Source organism: Leucoraja erinacea, chromosome 23 (genome assembly GCF_028641065.1).
Source record: "Leucoraja erinacea ecotype New England chromosome 23, Leri_hhj_1, whole genome shotgun sequence".
Classification (NCBI taxonomy): Eukaryota; Metazoa; Chordata; class Chondrichthyes; order Rajiformes; family Rajidae; genus Leucoraja; species Leucoraja erinaceus.
Window position 1 is genome coordinate 3233258 of NC_073399.1, and position 22447 is coordinate 3255704.

At 39.3% G+C, this 22447-nt stretch overlaps 1 protein-coding gene across 1 annotated transcript in view; it reads right to left on the bottom strand.

Annotated features, from left to right (window-relative positions):
- The window catches only part of tbcd (tubulin folding cofactor D), a 151971-nt gene that overhangs the window by 9931 nt on the left and 119593 nt on the right, over positions 1 to 22447 (bottom strand). The window contains exons 30-35 of the mRNA XM_055653672.1: positions 14717 to 14800; positions 13348 to 13506; positions 12407 to 12545; positions 8562 to 8683; positions 6984 to 7061; positions 2728 to 2817 (exon numbers count right to left, since the gene is read on the bottom strand). Of these exons, the coding sequence (XP_055509647.1) occupies positions 2728 to 2817; positions 6984 to 7061; positions 8562 to 8683; positions 12407 to 12545; positions 13348 to 13506; positions 14717 to 14800 (672 nt within the window). The remainder of the gene's footprint in view (positions 1 to 2727; positions 2818 to 6983; positions 7062 to 8561; positions 8684 to 12406; positions 12546 to 13347; positions 13507 to 14716; positions 14801 to 22447) is intronic.

Sequence of the window (22447 nt, forward strand, 5' to 3'; positions counted from 1 at the left end):
CCAGCATTTTGTGTCTATCTTCTCATTGAATGAAAGTTTGGCATATCAGTAAATAATCATTATTTTCATTGCTTTAGTTGCCATTCAACTCTAGTTCATGCTCTTCGTGCATATCAATTTCACAATTGTGTCTTTGTTATACATGGAGAAATAAGGAACTGCAGATGTAGGAATCTTAAGCAAAACACAAAGTGCTGGAGTAACTCAGCAGGTCAGGCAGCACCTCTGGACAACATGGAGAGGTGATGTTTTGGGACAGGACCCTTCTTCAGAATGCCACTCCAACACTTTGCCTCTTTTTTGTATCTACAGTTAGTTCCTAGTATCTCCTCCAGAGATGCTGCTGACCTGCTGAATTACTCCAGCTCTTTGTGTTTTTTGTTCTCTATGCTCGATATATCATCAATTTCCATTGACACTTAAATCAGGAATACAAGAATCATTTCTTTAAAATACGTGTCTATTTTTGCCCGCCTGAGGTACAAAATGGGCAAATACTTAATTATCTTCACTGTCAAAAGTGTAGAAATGTAGCTTTCAAAAAAATAACCTGCTGCTTTTACTTTCCCACGGGAAATTAGCATGTTGAAAAATATGAGGCCTCTTGTAAACCTGCATGGACATGCTCTGGGGTTTCTCTTCTCCCATTCTGTCATTACTACTGTTAATTATGTATTTACAACCTGTGACATGAATAATGTTAAAACTGTAATGCTACCCTGCTGCAGTTACTGCCTGCTGAAAAGAACGTTTCAGTGCTGCAAGTACGTTTCATTCCTTTGATCTTTTCTGTTTTATATTACTAATGTAATGTACAAATGAAATATATGCAGCTGGGATTACCTATTCATTTATAACACCTATATTTCAGAATGTATCAAACAATTGGAAAGCATTTATAATGGATTTGTCCAATTAGATATGATTTTAAGCTTTTTTAAAGACATGATGTGCATGGGACTAGGACTTACTTTGCATATTATGTTAAACCCACTAAACATTTTTATACACTTATTATCTCTATTACGACACTGTTAGCTTAATAACTTTAAACTGCGTACACTGAACAGTTTGCGGTACTTAGCTGGCGTATAATTTTTAACATATTCATGTTTAGCCTTGTAATACAGTGTGAAAACAGACCCTTTGGCCTATCAAGTCAGTGTTGAGCAGCAATCACCCGTACACTAGTTCTATCCTACACACTAGGGACAATTTACAGAAGCCAATTAAACTACAAACCTGAACATCTTTGGAATGGGGGAGGAAACCGGAGCACACGGAGAAGACCTATATAGTCACAGGGAGAACGTATAAATTCATACAGACATCACCACTAGTCAGGATCGAACCCGGGTCTCTGGCACTGCAAGGCAGCAACTTGATGCTGTGCCACTGTGCTACTCTGGTTTCGTCAGCATGCTAACTTTTGTTTTTTGGACATTTTTTGGACATTTCAATCAAATCAAACGTCCCATGTATGAGTTCCAGGGAGCTTCAATGTTCCCACAAACAGGGAAAGGCACAGTTGAAAAAAATGGATTCAACCACACACCCCCCATCCTGCTATTCTTGTGAAAAAATGGGGCGGGAGTGGGATGATGCACCACCGATCTTAAAACAGTCATCAAAACAGAATTCCTAACCTGAATTGGCAAAAAGTAGTGTTCAGCCCCATATTGAAATGATTACAATAAAGCTCTATTTCAAAAAATAACATAAGAAATAATTTATATTTAATTTTTCCCGTTACAAATTTTCTGTTACCAGTGGTAGGGCAATTCCAAGAGTTATAGGAGTTAGCTTGCAAGATGATGATGTTCCAAAGTGCAGTTTAGATCCCTGAACTGCTGGAGTACACAGTAAAATCTTCGTCATTTTGTTTTTCTCGATAAAGAATACCACAACATTATAACACACGTTCATTGCTTAATTATGATGATCGGATGGGCGGTTTAGTGAACCAAGCCAATCAGCAGCAAGTATTTAAGATGCCACACAGTAATAATGAAGGTCTTTCTGGTTGACCATAATATTGGAAGCCTTTCTTTCACTAAGAGGGCAAATTCCAATGTGCAAACATCTACAATGGTCAAAAGTTTGGAGTGGAAAGATGGGGATGGAAATATTATTAAAGCAGTTAGTACAGATGATCCTAACAAAAGCTTAAATTGTTTACAACTCTAAAGCTCTTCATTTTTATCCCGTTACATTCTTTTACCAGTGGTTGGGCAATTCCAGGAGTGGAGTAATGATTTATTCCATCCAAACCAATCGCGGAGTTTCACTGTACCACCTATAACCCTAGTTCAAAGGTTCTCATGCTATTACTGGATGAGCAGCAAGACAATATCAGATTTTTCTTACTTTCTTTCAACAAAATGCTTTTCTATAAAATAGCATAATGGCAGTTGAGGTGAACACATTGTGAAGAGCATCATAAAGGCCCTCACCATTTCATACAAAATTACGAACAATTTCATTTCCACAGCAATTGACCTCCTCCTATACAACACCAACAAGTAAGATTCTTTATCACAAACAAAAAGCAGTGTTTCATGTTGCATAATGCATTTTGTATTGCAATTGATATCCACTTGTTCTCTTCAGTAACGCAACACAAAACACATCTACTGAAACCGCAACTAAGTCAGTTCAACTCAATGCTGATCCTGGGCAATAAGGAAGGAATTTTAGAAGAAAATGTGGTAATCTGTTCTTACTTACACTGAAATGCTAGCTCGAAGTTTCTGGACATCTTTGGATTTATTGATCTCCACTTTGCAGAGAGAGAGCAACTCCTTAGCATAGTAGTGGCTGGAAAACAAACAGAACATTAAAAATACCAACAAACTGTTCTTGTGCTATCTTCATGTAAACATACCCTTTTGTCAAAACATTTCCTTTTTATCAACATTGATCTAAAAATATATAAACTGGAATAAAGCTGGAGATAGAATAAGTAGATGAAGGGGACAAAAGGCAAATTGGAAGGAGTATCATTATAAGGAAGGCAAGAGACATTAAATGGCAAGAGGGCGATACTGCAATGCAAGAGGATATACCGATTACATTTTAGAAACAAAATATAGAAACCATCAGAAAAGTGTGTTTTGTATTGAAATCTGTATTTACTGCAGAATCATTATCTAAAATGTTCAAATTTATGACCATTTTTTGGCATCTAAATTGTATAATTAGCTCATTGTTTCAACTGGAGAGAATGTTCTGAGCTCTGGATGCTGGGACGGAAGGAGATCTATGGTAAAAAAGATTTTTATTTTTGGTATTCATGGTGAGGCCTTCTCTACAATAGTGAGACAAATGCACACCAGGTGACTGCGTTCGGGAGCATATCGGCTCAGTCTGCAAACTTTTCCTGGTATTTCAAGCTCGTAGATGCTTTGCATGTTAATTCTCTGTCCTGCTTAGGGTTATTATCATGGTACTTCACACAACTGGTAATATATTATGGGTAAAACGGAATCCCCCAATGATCTCAAATGGATCAGCATTTAAATATGGGGTCAGCATGCCATATGGGACTGTTATACAATACAATACAATTTATTTGTCATTTGAACCCCATTGAGGTTCAAACGAAATGTTGCCAAGATCTCTACCATTCTCTTCGCTCCCTCTATTCTGAGGATCAACATTCCATCAATCCCATTTGGCAGCATATTATAGACTTCTGAAGTTAAAAAATATATAATCGCTTGCATGATACAGTAGTTATAAGAAAGATTTTGGACAATGAGATATGGCTTATAAAATAATTCAAATATTGCAAGAACACATATTCCGCAGAGGTGCAGGTCACCAACTATCATATTTGCTAAGTTGCTGCTCTGACTTTATGCAACAAATTGAAGTCTGCCAATTCATTTGACATAAAAATGAAACCATGGGGCTCCCTAATGTCTGAGTGGATTAACTCAACAGGTACCATGTTATTGAACAAGGTGAGACCAGAGTTTGATCCCTGCCCTCTGAAGAGACAGCTCTGTGGTGATGGTTCATTGAACTGCATGACAGTCAATGTCAATATTTATACCAAGAAGCAGAACTTTAAAAAATGTGTGATTGACTATCCATTAACCCTGCTGGAAAGTACAGATGCAGGTCCCGTTGAAGTAACGCAGTTACTGTTGGTGTCCCAACCACTCCTTCCCCGTCCGAACAAAACCCTGAGTTACACTCAACTCCTGACCTCTAGCTGCTCTCCCCTCCCATCACTTCTGGGCCACAACGCTAATACCTAATTCATTGATCCAAATCCACCATTCACAATACTTCAATTACTCCGCACCCTTCACGATATCCTGAAGCTGATCCTTTTCCTGATTCCTCCTGCTGGTTGGGTCTTGCTCTTGGTCCCTGTTCTAACCCACCCAACAACTTTCCCCGTTACACTCCCTGCCCATCGCCCTTTACTTCCAAACTACAAGATCGACTTTTGTGACTACCGATTCAAACGCCTGTTGACCAACAACTAGAGAACAGTCCAGAGCTACATACTACCACATTGGAGACCCTCACGCTATCACTGATTGGACTTTACGGACTTTATTTTGCACTAAACGTTATTCCCATTATTCGCTTCATCATGCATCTCTGTACACCATGGATGGCTCAATTGTAAGCATGTATTGTCTTTCCACTGACTGGTTATCACGCAACAAAAGCTTCTCACTGTACCTCAGTACATGTGACAATAAACTAAACTAAACCTGCTAGACCATTCACTCCAATAATATCCCTGGCCTGCCCCCTCAACCAGCCGATTATTTATTTATTCTCCTTTCACATTCGCACTTTAAGATTCAGCCCTGTACCACGATCCCACAAGGCAAATAATCAGAACTGAGAGCAGTTGTGCTGCACAGTCTTTGTACATCACATACAAGGTCTCAATTTCCTCTGTCAAACATCCACTTCAAATAAGCTTTCGAGAAAAAGTGGTGGGTTGATAATATGTGAAATGTATCAAGTTGCCGACACTGATGGCAGTTGAGAAAATCCCATATGTGGAATATGCAAAACTCCTACAAAAACAATCTGCACCAAGAGAGAAAAAAAAGCAGAATTTTCCCCTCTTTCTTGTCGTTGAATCAAGGACATGTGCTCCCTGAATGCAGGCCATCTACTTCAAAGGTAAGCAGTATGTCAATAAAATTGTTTCTGGCATAGCCAGGGTGGTCTCTAAAATAAAAGTGGAACGTGCTGCCACATGTCAAAGGAGGTGGAGGAATTGAGTGAAATCCAGGTTAGCCGGGAAGTGGTGTTGGGTAAATTGAATGGATTAAAGGCCGATAAATCCCCAGGGCCAGATAGGCTGCATCCCAGAGTACTTAAGGAAGTAGCTCCAGAAATAGTGCATGCATTAGTAATAATCTTTCAAAACTCTTTAGATTCTGGAGTAGTTCCTGAGGATTGGCGGGTAGCAAACGTAACCCCACTTTTTAAGAAGGGAGGGAGAGAGAAAACAGGGAATTACAGACCAGTTAGTCTAACATCGGTAGTGGGGAAACTGCTAGTGTCAGTTATTAAAGATGGGATAGCAGCACATTTGGAAAGTGATGAAATCATTGGACAAAGTCAGCATGGATTTACGAAAGGTAAATCATGTCTGACGAATCTTATATAATTTTTCGAGGATGTAACTAGTAGCGTGGATAGGGGAGAACCAGTGGATGTGGTGTATCTGGACTTCCAGAAGGCTTTCGACAAGGTCCCACATAAGAGATTAGTATACAAACTTAAAGCACACGGTATTGGGGGTTCAGTATTGATGTGGATAGAGAACTGGCTGGCAAACAGGAAGCAAAGAGTAGGAGTAAACGGGTCCTTTTCACAATGGCGGGCAGTGACTAGTGGGGTACCACAAGGCTCAGTGCTGGGACCCCAGCTATTTACAATATATATTATTGACCTGGATGAGGGAATTGAAGGCAATATCTCCAAGTTTGCGGATGACATTAAGCTGGGGGGCAGTGTTAGCTGTGAGGAGGATGCTAGGAGACTGCAAGGTGACTTGGATAGGCTGGGTGAGTGGGCAAATGTTTGGCAGATGCAGTATAATGTGGATAAATGTGAGGTTATCCATTTTGGTGGCAAAAACAGGAAAGCAGACTATTATCTAAATGGTGGCCGGTTAGGAAAAGGGGAGATGCCGCGAGACCTGGGTGTCATGGTACACCAGTCATTGAAAGTAGGCATGCAGGTGCAGCAGGCAGTGAAGAAAGCGAATGGTATGTTAACTTTCATAGCAAAAGGATTTGAGTATATGAGCAGGGAGGTTCTACTGCAGTTGTACAGGGTCTTGGTGAGACCACACCTGGAGTATTGCATACAGTTTTGGTCTCCAAATCTGAGGAAGGACATTATTGCCATAGAGAGAGTGCAGAGAAGGTTCACCAGACTGATTCCTGGGATGTCAAGACTGTCTTATGAAGAAAGACTGGATAGACTTGGTTTGTACTCTCTAGAATATACCATGTGCATCGCCAACTACAGCAACCATATGGTATATTTTCGCACATCTAGGACGATACTTCGACTGCATGGTGTTATATTAATTGAACACGTGCCCCAAAGCTGTGCTGCAAAGATTTACTTGGAGATCTTCAACAATATATTCAGATACTTCTCTCTCCGATTTCACAACCATGTACCTCAACCCTATTACACAATTACCTCAAAAGAATATAAAACAAACATTTTGTGCGTGAGAGGGCATGGAAGCAGTCGGAACATGTTCAAGAACTCCATCCGATGCCAAAGATAAGAAACACTTTTGGCAATTCAAGGACATCAAACAAAGGCAAAGTAACAGGAATTCATGTGGCATAATGCCTGGCATAAACTTAATCTTCATAACACTTTTATAATAACCAAAATGGCCAAAATGAAAGTGTCAACAACTGGGTGAGAAAGCACCTGTAAAATACCGGTAGACTTTTGCCTCTTGTGATAAATACCTTTCATCTGCTGTAAAAATATCAAAGCATCCATTAGCCAGCATCTGGTCAAGCATCTTCAGCAGAGGGATGGACACCCTGAAAAATATTAATAATGTAGAAGGGGAAATGTAGAAGTGAATATTTGTAAAGAATGAAAACTCTTATGAGTTTTCAAATTAAATAATTCAAAAAGTGGAATAGGCAATAGATGCAGGAGTGGGCCATGCGGCCCTTCGAGCCAGCACCGCCATTCAATGTGATCATGGCTGATCATCCCCAATCAGTATAGATCCCCAACCGCTATAGAAAATTGTAACAAGTGTAAAAACATCTGTTAAAGGGAATTATGATGCATGATCCTCTTTGGAGTATTCCATCATGCACTAAAGCACCATATGTAGCTGTGTAGATTTTATAGGCCAGGCACATATAAATATATTTCCTCCATTATCTCTAGCCTTTACACGGAGTGGAAAAGGTGTAAAAGGCAGTAGATTGAGGGTGGAAGAAAAGTCAAGTTGGAGTCAGGAAAGGATCACCGAGTTTGGAGGGTGCGTATTTGGAAGAAGGTGGAATGGTTCTCACGATGGAGAGGTTTGGAAAGCTGTCATTCAGGCACACCATAAGAGTGGAAAGATGGAAATATATTGTAGCTTGAGATAGGGTAGAGGGGAGGGACCCTGTACGCCTAAAGACATCAGTAAGGAAGTTGGACTGTTAGTAATAAATAAAGTGGTGGTCTACATGGAACAAACAATGTTATCTCCAACTCATTTTGAGTATTGTATGCAGTTCTGGTCACTCCATTACAGGAAGCATGTGGAGGCTTTGTTGGTTTCAGCTACAAGGAGAGCTTGGATTGTTTTCTTTGGAAATTCAGAGGTTGAGAAGAGACTTGATAGAGTTATATAACATTATGAGAGGCACAGATATGGTGGACAGTCAGAAACTTGTTCCCCAGGATGGAAATATCCAACATTGGAGGAAATAGATATAAGGTGAGAGGGGGGAAGTTTAATGGAGATCTGCTGGGCAAGTCTTTTTTTCAGAGAGTGGTGAGAGCCTGGAACTCCAGGATTAGTGGTGGCGGTAGATACGACATTGGCATTGAAGAGGTTTTTCTTAAAGTGCAATGAATAGAGGAATATGGCTCATGTACAGGCAGATTAGGTCAGTTTGACTTGGCATCTTGTTCAGCGCAAGCATTGCGGAAGAAGGGCCCGTTCCTGTGCTGTGCTATTCTATGTTCAATGTAACTCCCTAGCCAGCAGTAGCCGAGATTGCATTTGGTCCTTTAAACAAGTTAAAGTAATGTGAACCTTTCAGCTGAGACTAGCTTGAGTTCAAAACCTGAGGAAGCCATGTACGTGAAAAATATTGCGCAAATAACATCAAAAAGATTGTTGCTTGCCAATCAGTGCAACTTTTACATTTTGATGTGATTGTCAGGGGCCACCATGTGCTAATATACCGAAGAGAATAAAGCCTGTGATCAGTGTCTGGGTAAAACTGTCAAAGACCGGGCAGGACTGGGGCATACCAAGAGGGCATTTTACTACCAATAATCGACATACACATTTACAGCTATTGCCTTACCTGTCATTAAGTAAATTGTCCTTAAAGATTTGTATTAAGGTTCTACAAAACTTATTCATGGCTTCTAGATCATTGCGAATTGTTTTGAGATAGTCAAAGAGCGACTGAGCTGAATATCGCACCTACGATAAAAGTTGCAAAGAAAGATCTTCAAAACATTTCACTTCATTAACTTTGTTCACTGTGACATTTAAGCACACCCTTATGGTAGACACCATTCATTTGATGACACTATTTTTATTATTACGCAGACAGAATTATGCAAAGCACAACGCAAGGAACACTCTACTTCTCCCATAGAATATATTGAAGATTGGAAAATACTATAAAATGAGCTATTCCATGCCTCTTAATTTTGTAACACCCCAGTGTTTGGGATGCAGAAATAAATCATTGCAGGTAGATGCTACTCTCACACACATGATTCCATTTACCACACACGCCCTCTTCTCCCATCAAGAATAGTATTTCTACCCCTCAATGCATTCAACATATTTTGTAATTCCCACCGCCTTCAACGACATGCTACCATCAGGTACATCTCGCAGCCCGCAGAGAGGATCCTTCTCACTGGCAGCCAGGTTCATTATTCCATCTCTACCAACTTTCACTTCTCTTTTCTCCGCACCTGCCCAGGTAAATGCAGGAGATGCAACATCAGCCTTATATCTCTTCTATTCCCATCATGCAAGGATTCAAACGCGACATCTGGGTGAACCAATAATTTGCTTGAATTCCTTCCAATCCACAGTTAGATTGGAAGAGCAGTAGACGTGGCCTTTGTTAACCACGAGCCATCTTTCTTGGCAGAGCTGGTGGCTGAAAATGTTTATCAGTCAGGGCTCACTCGGTCATGTGTGCTTCCTGGAAACTTGGCATTCATCACAAGGATTTATTTTTGCGTGATGCTCAGTGAGCTATATGGAATGGAAACCCTTCCTGTTGATGAAAATGCCCACATTAAGGGAAGTCCTCGTGGACACATAAATGCAGTCAACAGCTGCTTACACTCGTGGGAAGCAAGCAATGCTGGTAAATCCCAGAGTCCAAGATGCCACTTATTCTTAGGCATCATCAAAGTAGTGGAATTGTTTCTTCAGGATTACAGAGCCAGCTGATCTCTCTAATGGAGCAGTGAGCAGTAGATTGGGAGATATGATGGATAGGCTGCAATTGCTAGCCACGTTACAAAATTTAGAGATTTAAAAAATCAAGTCTGCAATTTATCCCATCAGATAAAGCATAAAAATAAGTTTAATTTGACACCTAATTCACTTTCATATCTCAAGTAATAAAAAAGTTATGGCCATTTTCATACTCGGAAATTAGCATCTTGTTCATTATTGATTTTCTATGGACATAACAAAAAAGCTGTGATCATGGACAGTCAAAACATAACCTTCTTAAAAATTAAGAGAACTGAATGAAATTTTCAGTTATCATAGATTGAAGCATTCTGAAACAAATATAAAATAATCTTACTTGGATGACCTGAAATTAAAGCATATAATTAGTTAGATACCCAATTGTAGCTAATTTCAAACTTCAATTACTAGATCTAAACATCTATCCATTTCTTAATAAATGATTAACATTTTTAAATAGCCTAAGTGTCCAAATAATATTCACAAATAATTCACAATAAAACATGATTTTTAAATCTCATTTACATCAATTTATAGGCCAAATGGAAGGAATTTAGTGTTCAATTGCTGTAAATTAAAGTCCATTTTAAAATCAGCTTTCTAGTGGGATCCTGTGAACGCGCTGGTTTAGAACGTTCACATTGCGCTGGATTTGTGCCCTCAAATGCCCAGAAAAAAAATGCGGGATATAAAGAGCCCAAAATGAGCTACTCGCTATAGAAAACTTTATATACAGGGTTCTTAACAAGCCCCTTTTAATGTAAAAATAAGGTACATACCTTTAATTGTTTGCTTTATAAAACCCTGGGGCTGCGAGAGGTCGCGGGTTGAGAGAGTGATTTTTAAACTATTATAACTATTATACAAGGCCATAAAACTAATAATAGATATAGATAGATAGATATGCCATTTATTGTCACTATACATGTACAATGAAATTAAAGCTGCTGTACTCAGTGCATACATATATTTAGTGCAGAGGGGGGGGGGGGGGGGGGGGGGGGGGATAGGTGCACAATTCTGCGGCGCTATATACATATATACAGATGGAAGTCCGGGTGTTGGGCTGTGAAGTCAGTGCATGTGTGAATTTGAATTAAGAGTAGTTATAATTTTCGGAAAGCAACTATTCCTGAGTCTATTTGTCCTGGATTTGATGCACCTATAGCGCCTTCCAGAGGGCAGCAGGTCGAACAGTCCAAACGCAGGATGGGAGCTGTCTTTGATGATATTCTTTGCCCTGCTAAGGCAGCGGGAGGTGTAGATATCCATCAGGGAGGGGAGAGGGCAACCAATGATCTTCTGCGCTGTCCTAGTTACCCTCTGAAGCCTCTCCCTGTCTGCCATGGTGCAGCTGCCATACCATGCTGTAATGCAGTATGTCAGCAGGCTCTCGATGGACGAGCGGTAGAAGGTCAGCAGCAGGTTAGAGTCCAGGTTGTGCTTCCTGAGGACCCTCAGGAAGTGTAGCCGCTGCTGAGCCTTCTTGATGACCGCTGTCGTGTTGTCTGTCCAGGAGATATCAGCAGCGATATGGACGCCGAGAAACCGGAAGGTGTTGGCCCTCTACACACACTCGCCGTTGATATGTAGGGGGACTAAGTCGGTGCTGTGCCTCCTGAAGTCGACAATGAGCTCTTTTGTTTTCCTGGTGTTCAGAGCCAGATTGTTTTCTGAGCACCAGGTTGTCAACTTCAGGACTTCCTCTCTGTAGGCTGCCTCGTCTCCCTTTGAAATACCTTTTGCGACGGGGTCTTTCAGCGATTTTTCGTTAATGATTTACTAGGCTGAACATTTTCGATTGCAACAGCCTAGTAAAAATCGCGTTTTAAACCCGCCCCCTCTAAACAGCGCCAAAATCGCGCACACGGCCTGGGGCAGATTCTCAATGACGATTCAGGTAGGTTTTGTAACATACCTACAATTGCTTACAAAGTAGTTGAGAGTCAATGTCACCCTGAGATGCCCAGCGTGAGCTGTCCAGGCATGAGCTTGACTGAGGATCTGCTTGCAACAATTCACTTGTCTCACTGCCAAGAGCTTTGGAAAAGCTGAGGCTGCAAATACATTATTCCCCAGATAAGTCAAAATAGTATGTGCGCAATCTATTGGAGTCATTTCTTCAATGATGAGCAAGTTGTGTGATGGGAAGACTGACTCCAACAACTCTTAACCATTTTCCTTTGTGAATGGTATGAATCCAACCACTCGAGTGATGTCCTCCTAATGACGATTGACTTTAGTGTTACCATGTCTCCTTGATGCTACATATCAGCAAAATGTATAGTTAAATAATAATGACAGCAGCTGAGTAAGGCAATTTGCTTGTAGTTGCAGCGACTGTTACACTATAAGATGAATCAATAGGGGAACATTTGATGTCAATAAAGAGAGGTGTATTACATGCACAGTGAATGAAGGTCCCAAGTCCAATTTTTTTAACGCTTGCAATTTCACAGGAAAATTATGTTTCAGAGTTAATTGATTTATGTGCGATTTATGTATTTTGTAGAGATTAGAAATTCATCAGAATAATAGATTCAGTTAATTCATCAGAAGTGTGTAATGAAAGTTTTAATGACCATTTCAGTTTACTTTCCCCTTCCCCAGTTTCATGTTCTCAACAAATTAACGGCAAACTTTGACAATATAATGAAAGGGAATGTTGGCTCCACACCCAGTATTATATGCACCACCTACCGTAGATTCAGTGAGCCCTCCTACTGACACGGTGAGACCCAACAAAACACGGTACTGGTAAGCTGGGAGCCCCAACAGTTTTGTGATTGGAGGAAAGGCTTGAGAGGGTGCACTCCAATTCAGCGTTTCGAGTTCTGATCTGCAAGGAAAGAATAAACTGTATAATTGTGTAATTAGATCAAACTAAACATGACATCTTGTATTTTTGTTGACAATTTATAACGTTCCATCAACTGCTCTATCTTCAACTCTATTCCCTTCCTCTACTCCTGTATTTTCACTTCTAGCAAAGTCTATCAACTGATATTCAATAGGACTACACTGACTCCCAGTTTTACACTTGATTGTACATCCACACTCTACCAGTTTTTCAGTCTGCATTGAATCTTTGATAAGATCTAAACTAACCAACTTAACTAAGGGTTCTCTTATTTAGTTTTACTGATATTTCCCTATGACAAAAAAGATGGCCATTCAACCCACTAAGTCTATACCAACTCTCAGAGCATCCCATCGAGCTGATTTCCCCCAATAATTGCTGCCTGACCCGGTGTGCATTTATTTTGATTCTTTACAGATTCCATTCACCCGCTCTCCAGCCCTTAGATCACCATCCTTGTTGTCATTTAATTTATTCTACCTTCCACCTGTCACAAACTTTCAACTTTTGCTTTTCTTATTTAGAAACCTGCTTTATTTTTTACTATTTCCCAGTTCTGATCGACGCTCATTAATTGATACACCAGCCTTGTTTCCCTCCAATTAAGCTGCTGCCTGACTACTAACTATTTCCAGTATTTTCTGCTTTTCTTTGAGCTTTTCAGCATCTGCAGTAATTTTCTTTTGTGACCTTTATTTTAATGCAGATTTGTAAATGCAATTATTACCCTTGTATTAACTGTAACAACTGTTTTTTGTAGCTACTCCACTTAAAAACTCACCGTGGAAAAATGCTCTCCAGCTCCTCCCGGTGTGGAATATGTGGGACTGCAGGGTTATCAAAGTGTAGGATTTGAAGAAAAACAGAGCCTGCGTGTGCTCGGAATCGATCAATCTTCTCAGCAGACAACTGAGCCAAGTAACACATCATTTGTCTACAGCTGCACAGAAATGGAAAGATGTGAGCATCAATGCTACTTAATTCTCTGCTGTTAACCAATCAACCACCTACAGCTGAAAGATCTTACCGCATTTCTGTACATAACCGTCTGCTACAATTCCTGTATTATTACGGTGACATCATTTCAAAATGCTTAATTCTCAAATGCAATCAGGACATGAAAGGTGCAAGTTAATATATAACGATGGGCCTCGATAGAGTAAAGAGGAAGCACCTACAAAGGGCAAAGGGGTCAAAAACCAGGAGGTATAGATTTCAAGTAATTGGTAGGAGACCATGGAAAAAAAGAGGTATGAGTCTGAGAATTAATGTAGAAATGAGAAAACCTTTGTCATATTTAAACAGTTTGGGTTTGTAGGGTAATTGGCCTCTGTAAATTGCCCCTCGTGTGTAGGGAGTAGATGCGAAACTGGGATAAGATTAAAAATAGAGTCAACAGGTGATCATTGCTCGGTGTGGATTCAGTGGGCCGAAGGGCTTGTTTCCATGAAGTATCTTTGAATCAATCAATATTTGCATGTACTTGGAAAGCTGTTACCTGCAGGGCTATGGAACTATGGCTAGAAGGCATGATTAGGTTGGGTAGCTCTTCCTCGGCCAGCAAGAGACAATGACATCTCTGGATCACATTTTAAAAATATAACAACATGACGTTAAGAAAGGAAAAATAGCAGACTTTAGATTTTCACAATTTTAGGTTATGATAAAGGTTTCACAATCAACATAATTTTTCAGGCCTAGTTATCATTGTTGTGAGCAAAAGGAGTAGTTAATTGGTAAAATATTTCAACTGCGATCTTACTAGTTGCCAGAATCCAGTAAAAATAATCTATTAAAGTTATTAAATGGGGTCAACATTATCTAATGCACGTTGGAAGCTCTTGAACACAATCAGGATAAATAAAAAAATAATCACGTCACACTGTCCCTTTATCTTGTAATAATTACAATGTCCATAAGTAATAAACTAAGAGCTGATAAACCGCATACTATTTTGAAAGCAGAATTGTCAAGCACACATTGTCAAAACATATTAAAAATGTAGTATGTAAAAATAAAAGTTTGCCTATTTTCAACAACATTTTCTTAACGTATTTTCTGTGACCGTATTGGTTAGATTAATGCCTAGTGCCTGATAATAAATGATAAACTGAATATTAACTAGATGTTGTAAACAATTTTGTACTCACTTCTCAGGAGTAATGAGCTGATGATGAGTCTGCACCAATAGTATTGTTAGTTCCATCAAACCTGTCATGGCAGCTTCGCGTACCCTGTCAAAAATAATCAAACTTGGACTGAACTCTGAATAACATTCACCTGCTTCAGAACTGATTCAGAAACACCAGTGAAGGGTGAGATTAATCCCATTAACTACCTGAAACAGCCAAGCTCATACATGCCAATCTAATGAAGTCTTGTGAAATATACCACTCAAAAAACTTGACAAAAAACTTGAAAAACCAGCTTTTAAATGTAGACTTATGACATGAGACAAGTATATAGAGAAACTGAGTGAGAGCAATTGTCAAACTGTAATCATTCTTCACAAAACCACATGAAATTAAACTCACTGCTGAGGTTTGAAGGAGGAAAAAAATGAACGCACCGGAGATATTATCCAAGGTCTCAGAGACCACGGAACTTTTATTTTGATGTATTTGCTTGATAATTCACATCAAATCACACGTCTTTTCACCATGAGACAAGAGCAAAAGCATAGATGGCACAGTGAATACATGCTGCCTTCATCACACTACTGGGCTTTGAAGTGGCCAACTCCAGATGATTAGGTGAATTTTTTATTAAATTGTAATTTCTATAATTTAAAGGTATTTGAGCAAACTTTGCTATTTTAGTCATTTGATTATATAAATCTATTTGATCTGTTTTTTAACGTCTACATATATTGTTTAATATGAAGATACGCATAAAAACCGTTCAAGGGCTTGGACAGTTCAGCTGTCAAATAACATCAGGACATTCCAGGGACAGAACCTTAAGATCTGTTTCAAATCCTAGTTGGCACTAATGCTTCTCCCCCTCTGCCCCTCACCCTCGCCAACTCCTCCAATTAATTGCATTCAACTTCAGCAGCCAGGCCAAGAGAACGATTCGATCAGTGCGTCATATGAACTGCAGTCACAGTTCCAGGGAGAGCTTGGTTAAGCTCAATACACACCATTAACCTGTAAGTAGGGGCCGTCGCAAACTTCAGTGTTTAGGCCTTGCATTAAGGCAGCGTTGTGCATGACATAATGATATCAGCGGGACAGGCAGCATCTCTGGAGAGAAGACTCTTCATCTCGACTCGAAATGTCACCAATTCCTTCTCTCCAGAGATGCTGCCTGTCCCGCTGAGTTACTCCAGCATTTTTGTCTTTCGATTTTCCCAGCATCTGCAGTTCTTTCCTACACAATGTTTTCCAGGTCTTTTTGCTGCTAGACACCAGTTGCTTCACCAAAGTTGTGAATGAGTTAAGTGGAATTCTAAACAAATATCTCCACTTACAAAAGTCATGACAGACACAATCCATCGCAGACGTCTTAGGCGGTAAGAGGTCATGAACTATCAAGGTATAAGTAGAAGCATCAAATACAGTGCTATTTGATTTTCCCACCCACTCATCTGAATAACCTCTCTTTTATTTCATTCTGTTTTCCGCTTGAGAAGACCATTAAATCAGTCTGCCTTCACTGACAGAATCCTCCTGTATTGCTGCATCTCACGGTGTTCTGTCAAGCTGCATAATAATGTCTTCATCCCAAATGGTATTTCCTGATGTCTTATTGCAAATGGATTTGTCTATTCAATGTACTTTTTCTGACCTGTCCCCATATACTTTGTCACCATTTCATCAATAATAATACAATCTGCTGCTTTCCTATATTTTTGTGAACATTATTTAAATCATTTGTCATAATTTGATGGATTGTCTCTGGCACATTTATATTGTAAAGTAATATCCTACTGCCAGAATTGGACAAAAGAAAACGCAATTAACTACAGAAAAGGAGCCATTGACCCACAATGTCCATGCTGCCAAAATAAAGTACATTTGACTTTATCCTAATTCCCAGTACTCCATCCACAAGATCATTAAAACTGCTAGCTCATTCAACAATGCCAAAAGCATTACTGGCACTGAAAAAAAAACAGATGCCAATACACAATGTCTCTTAGGTTAAAATCTTACCTTTGTTCTCATAAACTTGGACTTTATGTCCCATTGCTCCCCTACCTAGATTACTGAACCTTTCAATATGGTGTATAAAAGCTAAGGAATATGACTCAGACATTAGTGTTGTGAAAGAGGAAAATAAAAACTTGGTAAAAATCAAAGCATCTTTAGTCTCCCTCTTGAAACTTGTAGATTTTGTTTGACCTGCATAACTGTTATTTTCACGTATCTGAGTGAAGAAAGTCTTTTGCACAATTACAAATGTAGGGAGTTCTGGAGAAAAGGTTGCACTTAAACATAATCTATCTGTGCTTTTAATGGACCTGCTGTACAGTTTATCATCTTCTGTTTCCAATTTTTCTATCTCGTTTTCCCTTTTTTACTTACAAATTCCTTTACTATGGAGGTAGCAAGTTATTAGTTATAATTCATTAAATTGTGTTATCTGTGAGTTATAATGTTACCGGTATTCAAATATCTTGTTCAAGTATTTCAATTCATTTCCAGTTTTTACTGTTTATTTTTAACTAAATTGTACTTTCACATTCAATTATTCATATGCCTAAAATAATTTACGATTTGTACCTCCAGTATCGTTGGTGTAATAAATCAATTGACTGCCAGCTGTGTTTTTCAGGTTTATCTATGCATTTCTTAATAGGACTTGTCAATATGAAGTTTCTCATCTGGTGCAATATTCATCTGAACCTGTGGAACTCTGCTGTGCACAAATTGCCTGTCTTGTTTGCCTCAACATTAATGATGCCCACATTTCCAGGCAAACACTGAGAATAAGAGGACCTCGGAGTTGTTTGGTTGTTGTGATAACATTAATCAAATATTGATCTAGCTCCATGTTCATCTACAAAAGTGTATATAATTAACTAATTTAAAAGGATGAGACTTGGACAGCTCATTATGGGAATCTAATCCAATGCTTAGTTAAAACATTTATGTTTTTAGTATGGTCATGCATCTGAGACACAAGGTTAGTAACTCTTTCCTCACTGTGTCAGTTTAGCTGAGGACCTACTTAGATGAACAATACCAAGAGCTGATGAGTTAGCCTTCAGCATTTCTGGCTCATCTTGTGACAGAAACACATCTCATATCATCTCAAATTATTCCACTCTGAAAGGTAAATAAACAAGTCTAATTTTCCACTCTGTGTCACATTCATCTAAGAGGAGACATCAAGAACAAAGAGCTATTGCATTAACTAGTCTACCTCTACCTAAAGCATTGTCACCATGCCAAGTGTTAATGGGCAATGTGCTGAATGATGTACAACAGAAACAGCAGAGAGGGAGTAACAAGTAGAAGCTATGAAGGTCATATTGCATTATCCCCTGAACAATTAATTTTGGATCCCTTATTCAATATAACTTCCTTTGCCAGTACAGTTGCATTCACTCCGAAGGGGAAAGAGCACAAGTGACAGAACATGGCTTGGAGCACCATTAAGGTGAAAGTGGAATTTCCAATGTAATGCCAAATTGACTATAAAGATGATTAGAGAAGTGATCAAGTATGTGCTTCATAGGAAATTGATTTGCTTTTTACATTAAAACTAAACCTTTCTATCTATGTTCACATTCAGCATTGTGCCATGGATAATGCTGGAGCCTAATTAGACCTTACAACAAGACACAGTGCATTCAGAAAGTATTCAAGCCCCTTCACTTTTTCCACATTTTGTTACGTTACAGCCTTATTCTAAAATGGATTCAATTCATTTTTTAAATCATCAATCTACACACAATACCCCTTAAGAAAAAAGAAGTGTTTAGAAATTTTTGCACAGTAATTAAAAATAAATAACTGAAATATCACATTTACATACGTATTCAGACTTTACTTTACTCTGGAGCAGGTTTATATCGAGGATCTCTCTGTACTTTGCTCCATTCATCTTTCCCTCGATCCTGACTAGTCTCCCAGTTCCTGCCACTGAAAAGCATCCCCACAGCATGATGCTGCCACCACCATGTTTCACCGTAGGTATGGTATTGGCCAGGTGATGAGCAGTGCGGGTTTCCTCCAGAAGTGACGCTTGGCAGTCAGGCCAAAGAGTTCAATCTTGGTTTCATCAGACCAGAGAATCTTGTTTCTCATGCCTTTTGGCAAACTCCAAACAGGCCTTCATGTGCCTTTTACTGAGGAGTGGCTTCCTTCTGGTCATTCTACCATAAAGGCCTGATTGGTGGAGTGTTGCAGATATAGTTGTCCTTCTGGAAGGTTCTCCCACCTCCACAGAGGAACTCTGGATCTCTGTCAGAGTGACCATCGGGTTCTTGGTCACCTCCCTGACCAAGGCCATTCTCTCCCGTTTGCTCAGTTTGGCCGGGCGGCCAGCTATATGAAGAGTCCTGATGGTTCCAAAGTTCTTCCAGTTAAGAATGGCGGAGGCCACTGCGCTCTTCGGGACCTGCAATGCTGCAGAAATTGTTTAATGCCCTTCCCCAGATTTGTGTCTCGACACAATCCTGTCGTGGAGGTCTACAGACAATTCCTTTGTCTTCATGGCTTGGTTTTTGCTCTGACATGCACTGTCATCTGTGGGACCTTATATAGACAGGTGTGTGCCTTTCCAAATCATGTCCAATCAATTTAATGTACCACTGGTGGACTCCAATCAAATTGTAGAAAAATCTCAAGGATAATCAATGGAAACAGGATGAACCTAAACTCAATTTTGAGTGTCAGAGCAAAGGGTCTGAATATGTATGTAAATGTGAGATTTCAGTTATTTCTTTATAATTACTGCAAACATTTCTAAACACCTGTTTTTGCGTCTTCATTCTGGGGTATTGTGTGTAGATTGATGATTTAAAAAAATGAGGCTGTAATGTAACAAAATGTGGAAAAAGTGAAAGGGTTTGAATACTTTCTGAATACACTGTATAGTGAAATAACTAGGCAGACAATAAATTATTGTCCCAATCTATGACATACACTTCAATTTGGGGACGGTCGCGTATTTTTCTAATGAGAAGTTAAATTAACACTTCTCAATTATTTTAAACCATTGCATTTTATTTAATATTTCAATTCCTAACATTTCCTCCACAATCATCTTTCAAAGATACATGTGAATGGACAATTCAGCAGCTAGCCTGTCATCATGAAGAAAATCCCAGTCAAATTTGATTCACAATGCTTGTATTTTTCAAGATGAATAGCTGAATAAGGATTAGGGATGGATCATACACTGGATAATTCTGCATTCTACAATACAATTTTATTATGAGGACTAGAATATTTCAACGATTGCTTATCTGAAAAGACACTCTCTTGGTTGTTTACTTCAACCTCTCGCTACTTTAACCAGCTGAATCATTTATAATGTATTCTTAAAATGTCTTTATTTAGAGCTAAGGGTGATTCTATACATGACTAATTCCATTTCATTCCAGTGGATGGCGCTATTATGTTGTAAAGGGTAAGCAGCAGATTTAAAATGGGACATCATACTGAAGTAGATTAGGTCATGTGATATCATCTCTTCCTGTAACCTATACAAATATTTTAATGGTAACGCATACCATTTATACTAAAAATAAGGCGATTGGATTTCTCTGACAATACGTGATATATGTCCTCGATACCGCGCGTGGCAACAGGAATTGCACATAATTCTCCAAGTGCGATCTAATCCGTGTTTATAAGGTTGCAGCATAACGACATAACTCAGATATATCTTGTAGAAACTGGTTATCATGCAGATGCTGGTTAATACATAAAAGCACACAAAGTGCTGAAGTAATTCAGCAGGTCAGGCAGCTTCACTGAAGAACATGGATAGGTGACGTTTCAGGTCAAGATTGAAGAAGAAACTCAATTCGAAACATCACCTATCCATGTTCTCCAGAGATGCTGCCTGACCTGCTGAGTTACTCCAGCACTTTGTGTCCCTTCATATATATCATGGAGATATATAGTGAAAGGTTTGGATAGCTTGGATAGGGTAGATGAGGAAAGGATGTTTCCACTAGTGGGAGAGTCTAGGACCAGAGGTCACAGCCTCAGAATAAAAGGATGTTCCTTTAGGAGGGATTTCTTTAGTCAGAGGGACATATTCTGCATATACTAGGGCACTAAAGAATGTTGATAAACAGAAAGACATTGGGGTCCTGTGGAATTCATTGTACAGAATGTTGTGGAGGCCAAGTCAATGGATATTTTTAAGGCAGAGTTAGATAGATTCGTGTGTATAGGTCTCAGGCGTTATAGGGAGAACACAGAATGGGGTTGAGGGGGAGAGATAGATCAGTCATGATTGAACGGCAGAATAGACTTGAAGGGTCGAATGGACTAATTCTGCTCCTGTCACTTATGTATGATGGCATGCATGCCATTTGCTTTCTTCACCACCCCATTGATATGTGTTGCCATTTTCTGGGCCCAATGTCTTTCTGTTCATCAACATTATTTAGTGCCCTAATATATGGAGAATATGTCCTACCCCTATTTGACTCCCAAAATGCATTATCTTGCACATGTCAGTATTAAATTCCATCTGCAAATGGTCCTCTCAAGTTTCTAAGTGCTATTGATGTAGATCCTGCTGTAGCTTTGCACAATCTTCCTTGCTGTCCACAGCATCATCAATGTTCATGCCATCCACAAATTTATTCATCATTCCTCCTACATTCATATCCAAGTCATTCCTATATTTTCTCAGAGTGGCAGAAGCAGCAAGTCTGAAAAATGTTAATGAAGTGATGGATAAATAATAGATAGCAAAGTGATGTAACATGCCCATGGGTAGTTAGAAATGTGATATTGAGGTTACAATCAGAGGAGCCATGAACCCATTAAATGGCAGAGCAGACTTGAGGGGGCAAGTGGATTCTTCCTGCTCCTAATTGTTATCTCTGTGCCTCCCTCTCAGTCTGAAGAAGTGTCTCGACCCAAAACGTCACCCATTCCTTCTATCCAAAGATGCTGCCCGCCCCGCTGAGTTACGACAGCATTTTGCATCTTTTTCGGTGTAGATCACCATCTGCAGTTCCCTCCTACCTATTTTTTGTTATGTTTGCATGTTAATATTAGCCATTCTCCAAGGGTTGAGAGACAAGAAAAAGAGCTTGCATTTCAGGTGAGCTTCACAAAATCATCCTCACACATATTTGGTGCAAACACAATTTTCGGCTGCAAGCCCCCTGTAATAAGAAGTGTTGGAAGCCACTATTTTTTCCCGTTAGCATTCGACCTCTGCAAGTCGGGATAATAAACATCACAGTTTGAATGGTGACTGACAAAATAATCATTTATATTGCTGGCATTTAAAATGGGTGTTGTCATGAAATACAATTCTCTAGTATGAGTATAAAACAACGTTCGAGGAACACCCATATCAAATGCCAGCACTAATATCAATGAGAAATTTAGCAGCTATTATAGGCACCCCAAAACTGTTAAACCTTTAGACTGTTTTATTCCTGACCACAACATCAGATAGATATCTTCACTTGTCGTTTATGCTCAATCTAAATTCATAGATATTTCATTTTTGTATAGCAATGAGGAATAAGAACAATTGCATAACAGTTAGACTCCATTTTAGAGTGCGTAGTTTCTGGTAACATTCAGAGTAGAAGTGCCTGGTCATTCATCCCAAGTAGTAGCTCTCTACACATTATCGTTGTGTCAGCACATTGTACTCTGTCCATGAAACTCATTTCATCAAATGCACTGATCGTTCCTGTCTGAATTGAGAACCCAAGATGGTATAGA